The 17605-nt window shown below is 52.0% G+C and overlaps 1 protein-coding gene across 1 annotated transcript in view; it reads left to right on the top strand.

The window, feature by feature from the left end:
* Nucleotides 1-17575, top strand: part of LOC142255073 (uncharacterized) — a 29570-nt gene extending 11995 nt beyond the window's left edge. The window contains exon 3 of the mRNA XM_075326516.1: nt 17489-17575. Coding sequence (XP_075182631.1) covers nt 17489-17575 — 87 coding nt within the window. The remainder of the gene's footprint in view (nt 1-17488) is intronic.
* Nucleotides 17576-17605: the final 30 nt, after the last annotated feature.

Here is a 17605-nt window from a genome sequence, read left to right as displayed (position 1 = left end):
CCAGTAGGGCAAGATACACTGCCCTGATTTCCAGAACATTGATCTGAAGGGTGGACTCCTGCTGAGTCCACGTCCCCTGAGCCCTGTGGTGTAGAAACACTGCTCCCCACCCCGACAGACTCGCATCTGTCGTGACTACTGCCCAGGATGGGGGCAGGAAGGATCTTCCCTGAGACAATGAGGTGGGAAGGAGCCACCATTGCAGAGAGTCCTTGGCCGTCTGGGAAAGAGAGACTTTCCTGTCTAGGGAAGTCGTCTTCCCGTCCCATTGGCGGAGAATGTCCCATTGAAGTGGACGCAGATGAAACTGCGCAAAGGGAACTGCTTCCATGGCTGCCACCATCTTCCCTAGGAAGTGCATGAGGCGCCGTAAGGGGTGCGACTGGCCCTGAAGGAGCGATTGCACCCCTGTCTGTAGGGACCGCTGCTTGTTTAGCGGAAGCTTCACTCTCGCTGCTCGAGTATGAAACTCCATGCCAAGATACGTTAGTGACTGTGTCGGTGACAGATTTGACTTTGGAAAGTTGATGATCCATCCAAAAGTCTGGAGAGTCTCCAGCGTAGCCTGTAGACTGAGTTGGCATGCCTCTTGAGAGGGTGCCTTGACAAGTAGATCGTCTAGGTAAGGGATCACCGAGTGTCCCTGAGAGTGCAAGACTGCTACCACCGCCGCCATGACCTTGGTGAAGACCCGTGGGGCTGTCGCCAGACCAAATGGCAGAGCTACGAACTGAAAATGGTCGTCTCCTATCACAAAACGTAGAAAACGTTGATGTTCTGTAGCAATTGGCACGTGGAGATAAGCATCCTTGATGTCTATTGAGGCAAGGAAGTCTCCTTGAGACATTGAGGCAATGACAGAACGGAGGGTTTCCATCCGGAACCTCCTGGCGTGCACATGTTTGTTGAGCAGTTTTAGGTCCAGAACAGGACGGAATGAGCCGTCCTTTTTTGGCACCACAAAGAGATTGGAGTAAAACCCTCTCCCTTGTTCCTGAAACGGTACAGGAACCACTACTCCCTCCGCTCTTAGGGAGTCCACCGCCTGCCGCAGGACATCTACACGGTCTGGGTGTGGGGAGGTTCTGAAGAACCGAGCTGGAGGACGAGAACTGAACTCGATTCTGTACCCGCGCGACAAAATGTCCGTCACCCACCGGTCTTTGACCTGTGACATCCAAGTGTCGTAAAAGCGGGAGAGCCTGCCCCCGACCGGAGATGCGGAGGGAGGGGACTGGAAGTCATGAGGTAGCCGCTTTGGAAGCGGTTCCTCCATTTGCTTTCTTGGGGCGTGAATGAGCCCTCCAGGAATCTGAGTTTCTTTGCGTCCTCTGAGTCCCTTTGGACGAGGAGAATTGTGTTTTGCCCGAACCTCGAAAGGACTGAAACTTCTGCTGCCACTTTCTCTGCTGAGGTTTGCTTGATCTGGGCTGGGGTAAAGAGGAGTCTTTACCCTTGGACTGTTTAATGATGTCAGCCAATGGCTCGCCAAACAGTCTTTCTCTAGACAAAGGCAAGCTGGTTAAACATTTTTTGGAACCAGCATCTGCTTTCCAGTCCTTTAACCACAATGCCCTGCGCAAAACTACCGAATTGGCAGACGCCATTGAGGTGCGGCTGGTAGATTCTAGGACCGCATTGATAGCGTAAGACGCAAACGCGGACATCTGCGAGGTAAGGGACGCCACTTGCGGCACCGCTGGATGTAAGATAGCATCCACTTTCGCTAAACCAGCTGAAATAGCTTGTAGCGCCCATACGGCTGCGAATGCTGGAGCAAACGACGCGCCGATAGCTTCATAGACAGATTTTAACCAAAGGTCCATCTGTCTGTCATTGGCATCCTTAAGTGAAGCGCCATCCTCCACTGCAACTATGGATCTAGCTGCAAGTTTGGAAATCGGGGGGTCCACCTTTGGACACTGGGTCCAGCGCTTGACCACATCAGGGGGGAAAGGATAACGTGTATCCTTAGAACGTTTAGAGAAACGCTTTTCTGGATGAGCATCGTGTTTCTGGATTGATTCTCTGAAGTCAGAGTGATCCAACAGAGCACTTAATTTACGCTTGGGATAGAGGAAACGAAATTTCTCCTGCTCTGCCGCTGCCTCTTCTGCTGAAGGGGTTGGGGGAGAAATATCTAACAGCCTATTGATGGCTGAGATAAGATCGTTTACCATGGCGTCCCCATCCGGGGTATCCAGATTGAGAGGGGTTCCAGGATTCGACTCCTGATCACTCTCTTCAGACACATCACAGGGAGACTGATTGCGCTGAGACCCTGAGCAGTGTGATGACGTTGAGGGTCTTTCCCAGCGAGCCCGCTTGGGGTGGCTGGGGCAATCATCTGAGTCATCATACTCATCCTGAGAGGCCGGGGACCCCCTTGCAGTCTGGATTAAATCCAACTGCGGAGGGTTAGAGGACATAGACCTCGCCGTGTCCATAGACTGAGCCCCAGGCATGGATTGCAAAGTTTCCAGGATTTTTGCCATAGTCACCGACATATTAACCGCAAAAACTGCAAAGTCTGACCCTGACACCGGGGCAGGACTTACAGGCGTCTCAGCCTGGGTCACTATCTCTCCTGACTCCGGCTGGCGAAGCAGCACCGGATCTGAGCATTGCACACAATGGGGGTCATTGGAACCTGCTGGTAGAGCAGTCCCACAAGCAGCACACACAGTGCACACAGCCCTAGCCTTGGCAGCTTTGCGTCTTGTGGATGACATGTTGCTGCCTCCTCAGAGCGATCTGGGGTATTCAGCCAGGAAGCGACCTCACAGTGCAAGAAATCAATAAATCTCTATGTCCAGTGACACAATACACTAACAAACACTGAGGCACTAGAGGGGCCAGCTGAAAAGCCGCTTACCGCCCGCTAAAGAGCGGGTGTGTGGTCTTCCAAAGCCCCTCAGTCTAGGTCTCCCAGAGCCTTGCGTCCTTCTTCCAGCCAGCCATGCATGTAATGGCTGCCGGCGTCCTGAGGGAAGAAGGGGGGCGGGCCCTGGGCGTTCCTGACCAAGAGCGGGAAGCCTGCTCCCTCTGTGCCTAGTGTGAGGGCTGGAGCATGTAAATCAGGCTCCAGCCCTCCTCGCTGCCGTGAAACAGCGTCTCTCCCCTACCCTGATTGACAGGGTGGGGGCGGGAACGATCGGAGCTGCCGGCGTCCTAGGCCCAAAAGCCGGGGACTAGAGTTATAAACGCCGCCGCCGTAAAAGCGCGGTCGGCGTATCCCCGGCGCACCACAAGTCACAGCAGCGCCGCCCGGTCCAGTGAGGGTCGGCGCTGCGTTCCCAGAACACAAAGTCCCCCAGATGACTGTAGGAACACCAGCTCAGTGTACGGTCCCCGGCGCACTACAACACCCAGCCAGCCCGGAGTGTGTCTGTGCCTGCCGGGGACACAGAGTACCTGTAAGATGCAGGGCCCGGTCCCTGATGGTACTCCTGCTCCGTATCCATCAGGTTCTGATGGGTCTGTGGATGGAGCCCGGCGACAGAGCTTTGAGGCCGGCAGGATCCCACTTCCACAGAGCCCCCAAGGGGATGTGGAAGGAAAACAGCATGTCAGGCTCCAGCCCTGTACCAGCAATAGGTACCTCAACCTTACAACACCATCCAGGGGTGAGAAGGGAGCATGCTGGGAACACTATATGTGTCCTCTTTTCTTCCATCCGAACTAGTCAGCAGCTACTGCTGACTATACAATGTGGAGCTATGCGTGGATGTATGACCTCCTTCGCACACAAAGCTAAAAACTGGAGTACCCGTGATACCACGGGGGGGTATAGCCAGAGAGGGAGGGGCCTTGCACTTTTAGTGTAGTGCTTTGTGTGGCCTCCAGAGGGCAGTAGCTATACCCCAATCGTCTGGGTCTCCCAATAGAGCGCTGAAGAAAGAGACAGCGACAGGAAAAGAGACAGCGACAGGAAAAGAGACAGCGACAGGAAAAGAGACAGCGACAGGAAAAGAGACAGCGACAGGAAAAGAGACAGCGACAGGAAAAGAGACAGCGACAGGAAAAGAGACAGCGACAGGAAAAGAGACAGCGACAGGAAAAGAGACAGCGACAGGAAAAGAGACAGCGACAGGAAAAGAGACAGCGACAGGAAAAGAGACAGCGACAGGAAAAGAGACAGCGACAGGAAAAGAGACAGCGACAGGAAAAGAGACAGCGACAGGAAAAGAGACAGCGACAGGAAAAGAGACAGCGACAGGAAAAGAGACAGCGACAGGAAAAGAGACAGCGACAGGAAAAGAGACAGCGACAGGAAAAGAGACAGCGACAGGAAAAGAGACAGCGACAGGAAAAGAGACAGCGACAGGAAAAGAGACAGCGACAGGAAAAGAGACAGCGACAGGAAAAGAGACAGCGACAGGAAAAGAGACAGCGACAGGAAAAGAGACAGCGACAGGAAAAGAGACAGCGACAGGAAAAGAGACAGCGACAGGAAAAGAGACAGCGACAGGAAAAGAGACAGCGACAGGAAAAGAGACAGCGACAGGAAAAGAGACAGCGACAGGAAAAGAGACAGCGACAGGAAAAGAGACAGCGACAGGAAAAGAGACAGCGACAGGAAAAGAGACAGCGACAGGAAAAGAGACAGCGACAGGAAAAGAGACAGCGACAGGAAAAGAGACAGCGACAGGAAAAGAGACAGCGACAGGAAAAGAGACAGCGACAGGAAAAGAGACAGCGACAGGAAAAGAGACAGCGACAGGAAAAGAGACAGCGACAGGAAAAGAGACAGCGACAGGAAAAGAGACAGCGACAGGAAAAGAGACAGCGACAGGAAAAGAGACAGCGACAGGAAAAGAGACAGCGACAGGAAAAGAGACAGCGACAGGAAAAGAGACAGCGACAGGAAAAGAGACAGCGACAGGAAAAGAGACAGCGACAGGAAAAGAGACAGCGACAGGAAAAGAGACAGCGACAGGAAAAGAGACAGCGACAGGAAAAGAGACAGCGACAGGAAAAGAGACAGCGACAGGAAAAGAGACAGCGACAGGAAAAGAGACAGCGACAGGAAAAGAGACAGCGACAGGAAAAGAGACAGCGACAGGAAAAGAGACAGCGACAGGAAAAGAGACAGCGACAGGAAAAGAGACAGCGACAGGAAAAGAGACAGCGACAGGAAAAGAGACAGCGACAGGAAAAGAGACAGCGACAGGAAAAGAGACAGCGACAGGAAAAGAGACAGCGACAGGAAAAGAGACAGCGACAGGAAAAGAGACAGCGACAGGAAAAGAGACAGCGACAGGAAAAGAGACAGCGACAGGAAAAGAGACAGCGACAGGAAAAGAGACAGCGACAGGAAAAGAGACAGCGACAGGAAAAGAGACAGCGACAGGAAAAGAGACAGCGACAGGAAAAGAGACAGCGACAGGAAAAGAGACAGCGACAGGAAAAGAGACAGCGACAGGAAAAGAGACAGCGACAGGAAAAGAGACAGCGACAGGAAAAGAGACAGCGACAGGAAAAGAGACAGCGACAGGAAAAGAGACAGCGACAGGAAAAGAGACAGCGACAGGAAAAGAGACAGCGACAGGAAAAGAGACAGCGACAGGAAAAGAGACAGCGACAGGAAAAGAGACAGCGACAGGAAAAGAGACAGCGACAGGAAAAGAGACAGCGACAGGAAAAGAGACAGCGACAGGAAAAGAGACAGCGACAGGAAAAGAGACAGCGACAGGAAAAGAGACAGCGACAGGAAAAGAGACAGCGACAGGAAAAGAGACAGCGACAGGAAAAGAGACAGCGACAGGAAAAGAGACAGCGACAGGAAAAGAGACAGCGACAGGAAAAGAGACAGCGACAGGAAAAGAGACAGCGACAGGAAAAGAGACAGCGACAGGAAAAGAGACAGCGACAGGAAAAGAGACAGCGACAGGAAAAGAGACAGCGACAGGAAAAGAGACAGCGACAGGAAAAGAGACAGCGACAGGAAAAGAGACAGCGACAGGAAAAGAGACAGCGACAGGAAAAGAGACAGCGACAGGAAAAGAGACAGCGACAGGAAAAGAGACAGCGACAGGAAAAGAGACAGCGACAGGAAAAGAGACAGCGACAGGAAAAGAGACAGCGACAGGAAAAGAGACAGCGACAGGAAAAGAGACAGCGACAGGAAAAGAGACAGCGACAGGAAAAGAGACAGCGACAGGAAAAGAGACAGCGACAGGAAAAGAGACAGCGACAGGAAAAGAGACAGCGACAGGAAAAGAGACAGCGACAGGAAAAGAGACAGCGACAGGAAAAGAGACAGCGACAGGAAAAGAGACAGCGACAGGAAAAGAGACAGCGACAGGAAAAGAGACAGCGACAGGAAAAGAGACAGCGACAGGAAAAGAGACAGCGACAGGAAAAGAGACAGCGACAGGAAAAGAGACAGCGACAGGAAAAGAGACAGCGACAGGAAAAGAGACAGCGACAGGAAAAGAGACAGCGACAGGAAAAGAGACAGCGACAGGAAAAGAGACAGCGACAGGAAAAGAGACAGCGACAGGAAAAGAGACAGCGACAGGAAAAGAGACAGCGACAGGAAAAGAGACAGCGACAGGAAAAGAGACAGCGACAGGAAAAGAGACAGCGACAGGAAAAGAGACAGCGACAGGAAAAGAGACAGCGACAGGAAAAGAGACAGCGACAGGAAAAGAGACAGCGACAGGAAAAGAGACAGCGACAGGAAAAGAGACAGCGACAGGAAAAGAGACAGCGACAGGAAAAGAGACAGCGACAGGAAAAGAGACAGCGACAGGAAAAGAGACAGCGACAGGAAAAGAGACAGCGACAGGAAAAGAGACAGCGACAGGAAAAGAGACAGCGACAGGAAAAGAGACAGCGACAGGAAAAGAGACAGCGACAGGAAAAGAGACAGCGACAGGAAAAGAGACAGCGACAGGAAAAGAGACAGCGACAGGAAAAGAGACAGCGACAGGAAAAGAGACAGCGACAGGAAAAGAGACAGCGACAGGAAAAGAGACAGCGACAGGAAAAGAGACAGCGACAGGAAAAGAGACAGCGACAGGAAAAGAGACAGCGACAGGAAAAGAGACAGCGACAGGAAAAGAGACAGCGACAGGAAAAGAGACAGCGACAGGAAAAGAGACAGCGACAGGAAAAGAGACAGCGACAGGAAAAGAGACAGCGACAGGAAAAGAGACAGCGACAGGAAAAGAGACAGCGACAGGAAAAGAGACAGCGACAGGAAAAGAGACAGCGACAGGAAAAGAGACAGCGACAGGAAAAGAGACAGCGACAGGAAAAGAGACAGCGACAGGAAAAGAGACAGCGACAGGAAAAGAGACAGCGACAGGAAAAGAGACAGCGACAGGAAAAGAGACAGCGACAGGAAAAGAGACAGCGACAGGAAAAGAGACAGCGACAGGAAAAGAGACAGCGACAGGAAAAGAGACAGCGACAGGAAAAGAGACAGCGACAGGAAAAGAGACAGCGACAGGAAAAGAGACAGCGACAGGAAAAGAGACAGCGACAGGAAAAGAGACAGCGACAGGAAAAGAGACAGCGACAGGAAAAGAGACAGCGACAGGAAAAGAGACAGCGACAGGAAAAGAGACAGCGACAGGAAAAGAGACAGCGACAGGAAAAGAGACAGCGACAGGAAAAGAGACAGCGACAGGAAAAGAGACAGCGACAGGAAAAGAGACAGCGACAGGAAAAGAGACAGCGACAGGAAAAGAGACAGCGACAGGAAAAGAGACAGCGACAGGAAAAGAGACAGCGACAGGAAAAGAGACAGCGACAGGAAAAGAGACAGCGACAGGAAAAGAGACAGCGACAGGAAAAGAGACAGCGACAGGAAAAGAGACAGCGACAGGAAAAGAGACAGCGACAGGAAAAGAGACAGCGACAGGAAAAGAGACAGCGACAGGAAAAGAGACAGCGACAGGAAAAGAGACAGCGACAGGAAAAGAGACAGCGACAGGAAAAGAGACAGCGACAGGAAAAGAGACAGCGACAGGAAAAGAGACAGCGACAGGAAAAGAGACAGCGACAGGAAAAGAGACAGCGACAGGAAAAGAGACAGCGACAGGAAAAGAGACAGCGACAGGAAAAGAGACAGCGACAGGAAAAGAGACAGCGACAGGAAAAGAGACAGCGACAGGAAAAGAGACAGCGACAGGAAAAGAGACAGCGACAGGAAAAGAGACAGCGACAGGAAAAGAGACAGCGACAGGAAAAGAGACAGCGACAGGAAAAGAGACAGCGACAGGAAAAGAGACAGCGACAGGAAAAGAGACAGCGACAGGAAAAGAGACAGCGACAGGAAAAGAGACAGCGACAGGAAAAGAGACAGCGACAGGAAAAGAGACAGCGACAGGAAAAGAGACAGCGACAGGAAAAGAGACAGCGACAGGAAAAGAGACAGCGACAGGAAAAGAGACAGCGACAGGAAAAGAGACAGCGACAGGAAAAGAGACAGCGACAGGAAAAGAGACAGCGACAGGAAAAGAGACAGCGACAGGAAAAGAGACAGCGACAGGAAAAGAGACCGCGACAGGAAAAGAGACCGCGACAGGAAAAGAGACCGCGACAGGAAAAGAGACCGCGACAGGAAAAGAGACCGCGACAGGAAAAGAGACCGCGACAGGAAAAGAGACCGCGACAGGAAAAGAGACCGCGACAGGAAAAGAGACCGCGACAGGAAAGAAGGGAATTTTGTACTTACCGTAAATTCCTTTTCTTCTAGCTCTTATTGGGAGACCCAGACAATTGGGTGTATAGCTACTGCCTCCGGAGGTCACACAAAGTATTACACTAAAAAGTGTAAGGCCCCTCCCCTTCTGGCTATACACCCCCCGTGGGATCACGGGCTTACTCAGTTTTAGTGCCAAAGCAAGAAGGAGGAAAGCCAATAACTGGTTTAAACAAATTCACTCCGAATAACATCGGAGAACTGCAAACCGTTCAACATGAATAACATGTGTACCCGCAACAAACCAAGAATCCCGAAGGACAACAGGGCGGGTGCTGGGTCTCCCAATAAGAGCTAGAAGAAAAGGAATTTACGGTAAGTACAAAATTCCCTTCTTCAGCGCTCTATTGGGAGACCCAGACAATTGGGACGTTCAAAAGCTGTCCCTGGGTGGGTAAATAAATACCTCTTGATAGGGCTGCAAGACAGCGCTCCCCTACGGGGAGGCCACTGCCGCCTGCAGTACTCTTCTACCTAGGCCGGCATCCGCCGAAGCATAGGTATGCACCTGATAATGTTTGGTGAAAATGTGCAGACTCGACCAGGTAGCTGCCTGGCACACCTGTTGAGCCGTAGCCTGGTGGCGTAATGCCCAGGACACACCCACGGCTCTGGTTGAATGGGCCTTCAGCCCTGATGGAACCGGAAGCTCAGCAGAACGGTAGGCTTCAAGAATTGGTTCTTTGAGCCATCGAGCCATGTTGGCTTTAGACGCCTGCAATCCCTTGCGCGTACCAGCGACAAGGACAAACAGTGCATCAGATCGGCGCATAGGCGCCGTGCGGGAAAAGTAGATTCTGAGTCCTCTGACCAGATCTAACAAATGTAAACCCGTTTCAAACCGGTGAGTCGGATGAGGACAAAATGAAGGTAATGATATATCCTGATTAAGCTGAAACGCGGATACTACCTTAGGGAGAAACTCCTGAATGGAGCGCAACACTACCTAGTCCTGGTGAAACACCAGGAAGGGAGCCTGATATGACAGAGCTGCCAGCTCATACACTCGCCGAAGAAACGTGATCGCCCTAGAAAAGCCACTTTCTGTGACAGGCGAGAAAGGGGAAACTCCCATCAGAGGCTCGAAAGGCGGCTTCTGGAGAGCAACGAGTACCTCGTTCAGATCCCATGGATCTAACGGCCGCTCGTACGGGGGCACAATATGACACTCCCTGTAGCAACGTGCGCACCTTAGGAAGACGTGCTAGACGCTTCTGAAACAACACGGATAGTGCCGAGACTTGCCCTTAAAGGGAGCCGAGCGACCAACCGTTTTCCCGACCAGAGTGCAGGAGGGCAGGCAAAGTAGGCAAAGCCGATGGCCAGGGATACACTCCCTGAGCAAAACACCAAGATAAGAATATCTTCCACGAGTTGTGGAATATCTTGGCAAACCGCGGCTGGCGAGCCCGTCTCATTGTGACCCTGACGTAATGCTCACAGTCGACTGACGGTGAGATGCCACAGATCTCGGTACCACAACCTCCTCGGCCAGTCTGGGGCGACGAGAATAGTGCGGCAGCAATCGGAAGCTGGAACTGCGACCAATCTTGAGCCAAGGCGCCTGTCGCCAGAGCTCCCGCCATGAAAATCGAGACCTTGTAGTTGCCGAGACGCCATGATGTCGACGTCCGTCCTCATCCCGCGGCTACCGATTTCTTGAAGCCAAACGGGAGCAGGTCCCATTCCCCTGCGTCCACGTCCTCGCGACTGAGGAAGACTTGCTTCCTAGTGTTGTACGTCCGGAATGTGTACGCCACCGCTGTGGATAGTCCGACTGAATTCGGTTCTGATTGCATTCCAGCCACTGCAGGAAAGCTTGCAGTGCAAGATACACTGCCCAGAGCTCTAGACCACTGAGTTGAAGAGTGGACTCCTCTGAAGACGGTCTTTGACCGTCTGTGAAAGGGGGACGTTACTGTGTAGGAACATCGACTTCCTTCCCCTTAGCGAAGAATCTTCTAATGATGCGGACGCAGATGAAACTGCGTGAAAAGGCTCGCCTCTGGATGAGGCGCCTCCTTGAAGGAGAGACTGCACCCTCGTCTGTAGTGAACGCTGTTTGTCCAGCGGAATTCACTATCACTGAGAGAGTGTGAAAACTCTATGCCAAGATATGCCAGCGATTGGGTTCAACTTAGAAGAAGTCAAAGACCTCCCCGAAACTCTGGGAAGGGTCCAGCGCCATGTTCAGGTTGTGTTGGCATGCTTCTAAAAGAGAGTGCCTTGACAAGTAGATTGTCCAAGAAAGGGATCACAGAGTGACCGTAAGAGCGCGGGACTGCTCCCACTGCTGCCATGAACTTGGTGAAAAACCCGTGGGGCTGTCGCCAGCCGAAGGGTAGGGCTACAAAACGAAATATGCCCGTAGCCAACGCCGGTGCCTTGGAGCAATCGGCACGTGGAGATAAGCATCCTAATGTCTATGGATGTTAGGAAAAACTCTTTGAGACAGTGAGGCAATGACGGAGCGGAGTGATTCCCTCCGGAACCGCCTGGTTGTCACGTGCTTGTTAAGCAGTTTAAATTCCAGAACGGGACGGAAGGAGCCGTCCTATCTTGGCACCACGACCAGGTCGAAGCAAAAGGCGTAACTGGTTCCTGAAGAGGAACAGGGATTACCACTCGTCCTGCCTGCAGAAGAGCCTCGGCTCGGTCGGAGAGGTAGTTTGAGACAAACTGACTCTCTCTCACCGGCCTTTGACCTGTGGTAGGTAAATGTCGCTAAAGCGGGGGAGTCTGCTCCCCGCGGTTGCGGAGTGAGAAGGCTGAAAATTATGAGAAAAAAACGCTTTGGTAGCGATTCCTCCGGCTGCCTTCCCCGGGCGTACTTGAGCCTGCTAGGAATCTATGCCCTTCTGGGCCTTTTGAGTCGTTTTGGACAGTTGAATGAATTCATTCAACCCTTACCAACAGACTATCACTAGATAAAGGCAACCTGGTTAAGCACTTTGTTGGAAGAAGCATCTGATCCAATCTGTTAACCACTAGGCTCTGCGTAAAAAATACGGAGATGGCCGATGCCACCGCCGTCCGGCTCGTAGAGTCTCGGACAGCCTTAACAGCATGGTTCGCCATGCGGCGATTGCGAGATTACAGACGCTGCTGAGACCGAGATGTACCGGTGACAGCGTCCCTCTGCGCAACACTATCTGAAATAGCTTGGAGTGCCTTCACGGCTGCGACTGCCGGAGCAACCGACCTGCCGATAGCTTCATAGACAGATTGCGGCCAGAACCTATCTATCTGTCAATGGCATTTTGACGTGAAGCCCCATCCACCACTACAACTATAGATCCAGCTGCAAGCCTGGAGATCGGGAGATCCACATTTGGACCTGGGCTAGCGCTTGTCCAATCAGGGAGGAGAGTGCCTCATTAATACGGTCGGAGAACGCTTATCGTGAAAAGCGTTGCGTTTCTGGACTGCATCTCTAGGATCAGAGGGCCAGACGAGTACGCAATTGCTTGCGATATTAGAAAAGAGATCTCCCCTGCTGTGAAGCTGACTCTTTCACTGATGGAGTCGAGGGCTATTCCCAGCGAGCCTGCTTAGGCCCTCTTGAACTGACGTCCGTGTCGGAGCCTGCCCCCTGGGACGCGTGAAAACCACCCTGGAGCCTTGAGCTGCTCCTCAAATCATGGTGGCCAGGGGCATTGCAACTATATTGCCCAAGGTCTGCGTGGGCTGCCAGACTGTAAGATGTCAGCCATAGTCACAGCCAATATAACAGCGGAAAGAAACTGCAATTTCGTCCCTGTCTCTGGACAGGAAGCACAGGTGGTTCTTTTAACCACATATAGCCGAAAACCCCGGTCAAGCAATTGCCCGCACTGGGGTCCTAGACTCGTATTACATGCAGTACAAGCAACATATAAAGTCCTCATTGGCCTTTTCTTTTTCTGCTGTTGTTGTCTAGCTATCTAAGTGCATAGCCTAGGATAGCGACCGTACAGTAAATAATCATACAAGCATGAAGTACAAATAAACACTTCAGCTCATGTAGTACACGCAGCATTGAAAACTTGTGGCTTGGCACATTAGCTCTTCTGCTGCTGTTGTCTATTTATCCAGGAGCTTGAGACAAGGATAGCGACATACAGTGAATGTATAGCATTCAAGCACGAAGTACAAGTAAACACTTCAGCACCTGTAGTACCCGCAGCATTGAAAACTTGTGGCTTGGCACATTAGCTCTTCTGCTGCTATTGTCTATATATCTAGGAGTATGAGACAAGGATAGCGACATACAGTGAATGTATAGCATTCAAGCACGAAGTACAAGTAAACACTTCAGCACCTGTGGTACCCGCAGCATTGAAAACTTGTGGCTTGGCACATTAGCTCTTCTGCTGCTGTTGTCTATTTATCCAGGAGCTTGAGACAAGGATAGCGACATACAGTGAATGTATAGCATACAAGCCTGAAGTACAAGTAAACACTTCAGCACATGTAGTACACGCAGCATTGAAACTTGTGGCTTAGCACATTAGGCCTTCTGCTGCTATTGTCTATATATCTAGGAGTATGAGACAAGGATAGCGACATACAGTGAATGTATCGCATACAAACATGACAGTAAACACTGCAGCCCATGCAAATGCAGCAGCCTTGCAAGCTGGTGCCTTGGCACCACTGCTCTACTGCTGCTGTTGTCTAGTTAACTAGGAGCATGAGGCAAGGATAGCGACATACAGGAAATGTATAGCAGACAAGCATGACAGAAAAACACTGCAGTACAAGCAAATCAAGCAGCATTGAGAGCCCGTGCCTTGGCAGCCTTGCCTTACTGCTGCTATTGTCTGTTTAACTAGGTGCATTAGCCAAGAAAAACGACATATAGTGCATGTATAGCATGACAATAAACCCAATTGCAGCACCTGCAAACGAAGCGGCAATGAAAGCTTGTGCCTTGGCACTTTGCTGTTGCCAAATCTGCCAACAAACACTGCAGACTAATCATTGAACACTTGTCTAGCCATCTAGGAGAGTATGCCCAGAATAGCGACAGTACAGTGCTGCATCGCATATCCGCACACAGTTCAAAAGCCCACTTCAGTATTAGTGGGACCAGTACTGCCTATCGCCCGCCCAGCGCGAGTATGAGGTCGCTCAAAAACCTGTGCCTGGTTCCGTTCTCCCAGAGTGGAAACCATAATGGCTGCCGGCTTCTCTTCCACGTCCTGTGCAGAGGGGCGGGCCGTGGGCGAGCCCCAGCCAAGAGCGGGAACCCGGCATCTCACTGTGTTCAGTGAGAGGGGGCTGGAGAATGCAAAGCAGACTCCAGCTCCCTGCGCTGAGATCTGTACAGCGTCCCGCCCCTCCTCTGACTGGCAGGGCTGGGGGCGGGAACGAAGCGGTGCCAGGCCTCAGAAGCCGGGGACTAAAGTTACAGGCGCCCCCGCCGTAAAAGCGCGGTCGGCGCCAAGTCCCCGGCGCACTACAAGTCACATCAGCGCCGCCGCCGTATGAGCGGTCGGCGCAAGTTCCTAAACATGACCCGTCGCTCAGCCATGGCTGCAGCAACATAAGCCCATCACTAATGTCCCCGGCGCACTATAACGCCCAGCAAGCCCGGAGCGTGCTGTGCTTGCCGGAGACACCGAGTACCTGACCGATGCAGGGCCTTGTCCCTGATAGTACTCGTGCTCCACATCCATCAGGTTCTTCTGGGTCTGTGGATGGAGCCCGGCCTCAGGGCTTGGAGGCCGACAGATCCCACTTCCACAGGGCCCTCCAAGGGGATGTGGAAGGAAAACAGCATGTGGGGCTCCGGCCTCTGTACCAGCAATAGGTACCTCAACCTTGCAACACCATCTGGTGAGAAGGGAGCATGCTGGGGACACTATATGTGTCCTCTTTTCTTCCATCCGAGATAGTCAGCAGCTACTGCTGACTATACAATGTGGAGCTATGCGTGGATGTATGACCTCCTTCGCACACAAAGCTAAAACTGGGTAAGCCCGTGATCCCACGGGGGGTGTATAGCCAGAAGGGGAGGGGCCTTACACTTTTTAGTGTAATACTTTGTGTGACCTCCGGAGGCAGTAGCTATACACCCAATTGTCTGGGTCTCCCAATAGAGCGCTGAAGAAAGAGACCGCGACAGGAAAAGAGACCGCGACAGGAAAAGAGACCGCGACAGGAAAAGAGACCGCGACAGGAAAAGAGACCGCGACAGGAAAAGAGACCGCGACAGGAAAAGAGACCGCGACAGGAAAAGAGACCGCGACAGGAAAAGAGACCGCGACAGGAAAAGAGACCGCGACAGGAAAAGAGACCGCGACAGGAAAAGAGACCGCGACAGGAAAAGAGACCGCGACAGGAAAAGAGACCGCGACAGGAAAAGAGACCGCGACAGGAAAAGAGACCGCGACAGGAAAAGAGACCGCGACAGGAAAAGAGACCGCGACAGGAAAAGAGACCGCGACAGGAAAAGAGACCGCGACAGGAAAAGAGACCGCGACAGGAAAAGAGACCGCGACAGGAAAAGAGACCGCGACAGGAAAAGAGACCGCGACAGGAAAAGAGACCGCGACAGGAAAAGAGACCGCGACAGGAAAAGAGACCGCGACAGGAAAAGAGACCGCGACAGGAAAAGAGACCGCGACAGGAAAAGAGACCGCGACAGGAAAAGAGACCGCGACAGGAAAAGAGACCGCGACAGGAAAAGAGACCGCGACAGGAAAAGAGACCGCGACAGGAAAAGAGACCGCGACAGGAAAAGAGACCGCGACAGGAAAAGAGACCGCGACAGGAAAAGAGACCGCGACAGGAAAAGAGACCGCGACAGGAAAAGAGACCGCGACAGGAAAAGAGACCGCGACAGGAAAAGAGACCGCGACAGGAAAAGAGACCGCGACAGGAAAAGAGACCGCGACAGGAAAAGAGACCGCGACAGGAAAAGAGACCGCGACAGGAAAAGAGACCGCGACAGGAAAAGAGACCGCGACAGGAAAAGAGACCGCGACAGGAAAAGAGACCGCGACAGGAAAAGAGACCGCGACAGGAAAAGAGACCGCGACAGGAAAAGAGACCGCGACAGGAAAAGAGACCGCGACAGGAAAAGAGACCGCGACAGGAAAAGAGACCGCGACAGGAAAAGAGACCGCGACAGGAAAAGAGACCGCGACAGGAAAAGAGACCGCGACAGGAAAAGAGACCGCGACAGGAAAAGAGACCGCGACAGGAAAAGAGACCGCGACAGGAAAAGAGACCGCGACAGGAAAAGAGACCGCGACAGGAAAAGAGACCGCGACAGGAAAAGAGACCGCGACAGGAAAAGAGACCGCGACAGGAAAAGAGACCGCGACAGGAAAAGAGACCGCGACAGGAAAAGAGACCGCGACAGGAAAAGAGACCGCGACAGGAAAAGAGACCGCGACAGGAAAAGAGACCGCGACAGGAAAAGAGACCGCGACAGGAAAAGAGACCGCGACAGGAAAAGAGACCGCGACAGGAAAAGAGACAGCGACAGGAAAAGAGACAGCGACAGGAAAAGAGACAGCGACAGGAAAAGAGACAGCGACAGGAAAAGAGACAGCGACAGGAAAAGAGACAGCGACAGGAAAAGAGACAGCGACAGGAAAAGAGACAGCGACAGGAAAAGAGACAGCGACAGGAAAAGAGACAGCGACAGGAAAAGAGACAGCGACAGGAAAAGAGACAGCGACAGGAAAAGAGACAGCGACAGGAAAAGAGACAGACAGAGATATATACAGAGGGGGAGACAGACAGAGAATGGGAGAGAAACAGAGACAGTTACTATCGTCGCAGCTACAGCCACAATATTTTGCACACTCACACGTCTGGACCCCGAGAGCGTCATAGGCTAGGTTTTGAGGGGAAAGTTTAACCCCGCTCTTTACAGTTATTCACCAAAAAACCTGCCTCCATTAAAGCGAATGGAGCTGGGAGCCACAGTGCAGCCCACGCCCTTATATGGAATGTTGGCGTGTCACAATGCAGCCAGGGAAAGAGACTGACAAGGAAAGAGGCAGACACAGACAGGGTAAGAAACAGACAGACAGGGTGAGAGACACACGAAGAGACAGACTAAGAGAGACTGACAGGGAAAGAGGAAAAGAGAGAGACAGACACAGGGAAACAGACAGGGAAAGAGAGGGAAAGAGACAGACAAAGACAGGTAAAGGGACAGAAAGACAGACATAGGGAAAGAGAGAAAAAGAGAGAGAGGGAAAGAGACAGACAGGGAAAGTGACAGAGATAAACTATTTTGTTAACAGCAGTTATTAACCCGGGCGAAGCCGGGTAGTACAGCTAGTTATAGAATAAAAATCCACAGCAAGGATCAGACACAACCCGACACCAAAGGGTGAAGCAGAGGACGAAGTGCGCCTCCTCTTTTATCTTTGCAGTGTATTGCGTAAGGCTATGTGCACACACTGCAGCTTTATTTCCTCCGTGAAAAATACACCTTTCTGGCAGAAAAACAAAACAAGCACGCGTATTTGCCGCATTTTTCGGTGCGTTTGTTCGCACGCGTTTCACTATATTTAATGGAATAATGCAGGTCAAACACAGAAGGAACGGACATGCTGCTTTTTCCTGCAAACAAAACTAAGGAAAAAAGCAGCAATGTGCGCAGCCTTTCTGATTCTCATAGACTCTGCTGGGGAAGCAAGCCACCAAAAACTGCACCGTGCGCACAGGGCCTTACTGTGGCGTTCGGTGCCGGTGGAGGGGTGCCGTGATCCTGGTTACTTGCAATCTCTTTGTAGTTTTTGCACATCTCATTAAATATCCGCACAGATCTTCAGGAGGTTCCCCTCATCAAGACGACAGAATATGGACCCCAAGAAGCTGCGACAGCCGAGCGCTGTTCACACAGGGAAGTGACTAATCTGTGTGGTTTCTGCAGTCACGGCT

The sequence above is a fragment of the Anomaloglossus baeobatrachus genome, chromosome 10, assembly GCF_048569485.1.
Source record: "Anomaloglossus baeobatrachus isolate aAnoBae1 chromosome 10, aAnoBae1.hap1, whole genome shotgun sequence".
Classification (NCBI taxonomy): Eukaryota; Metazoa; Chordata; class Amphibia; order Anura; family Aromobatidae; genus Anomaloglossus; species Anomaloglossus baeobatrachus.
The sequence above is the reverse complement of the archived record's forward strand: the minus strand, read 5'-3'. Positions and strand labels throughout refer to the sequence as shown.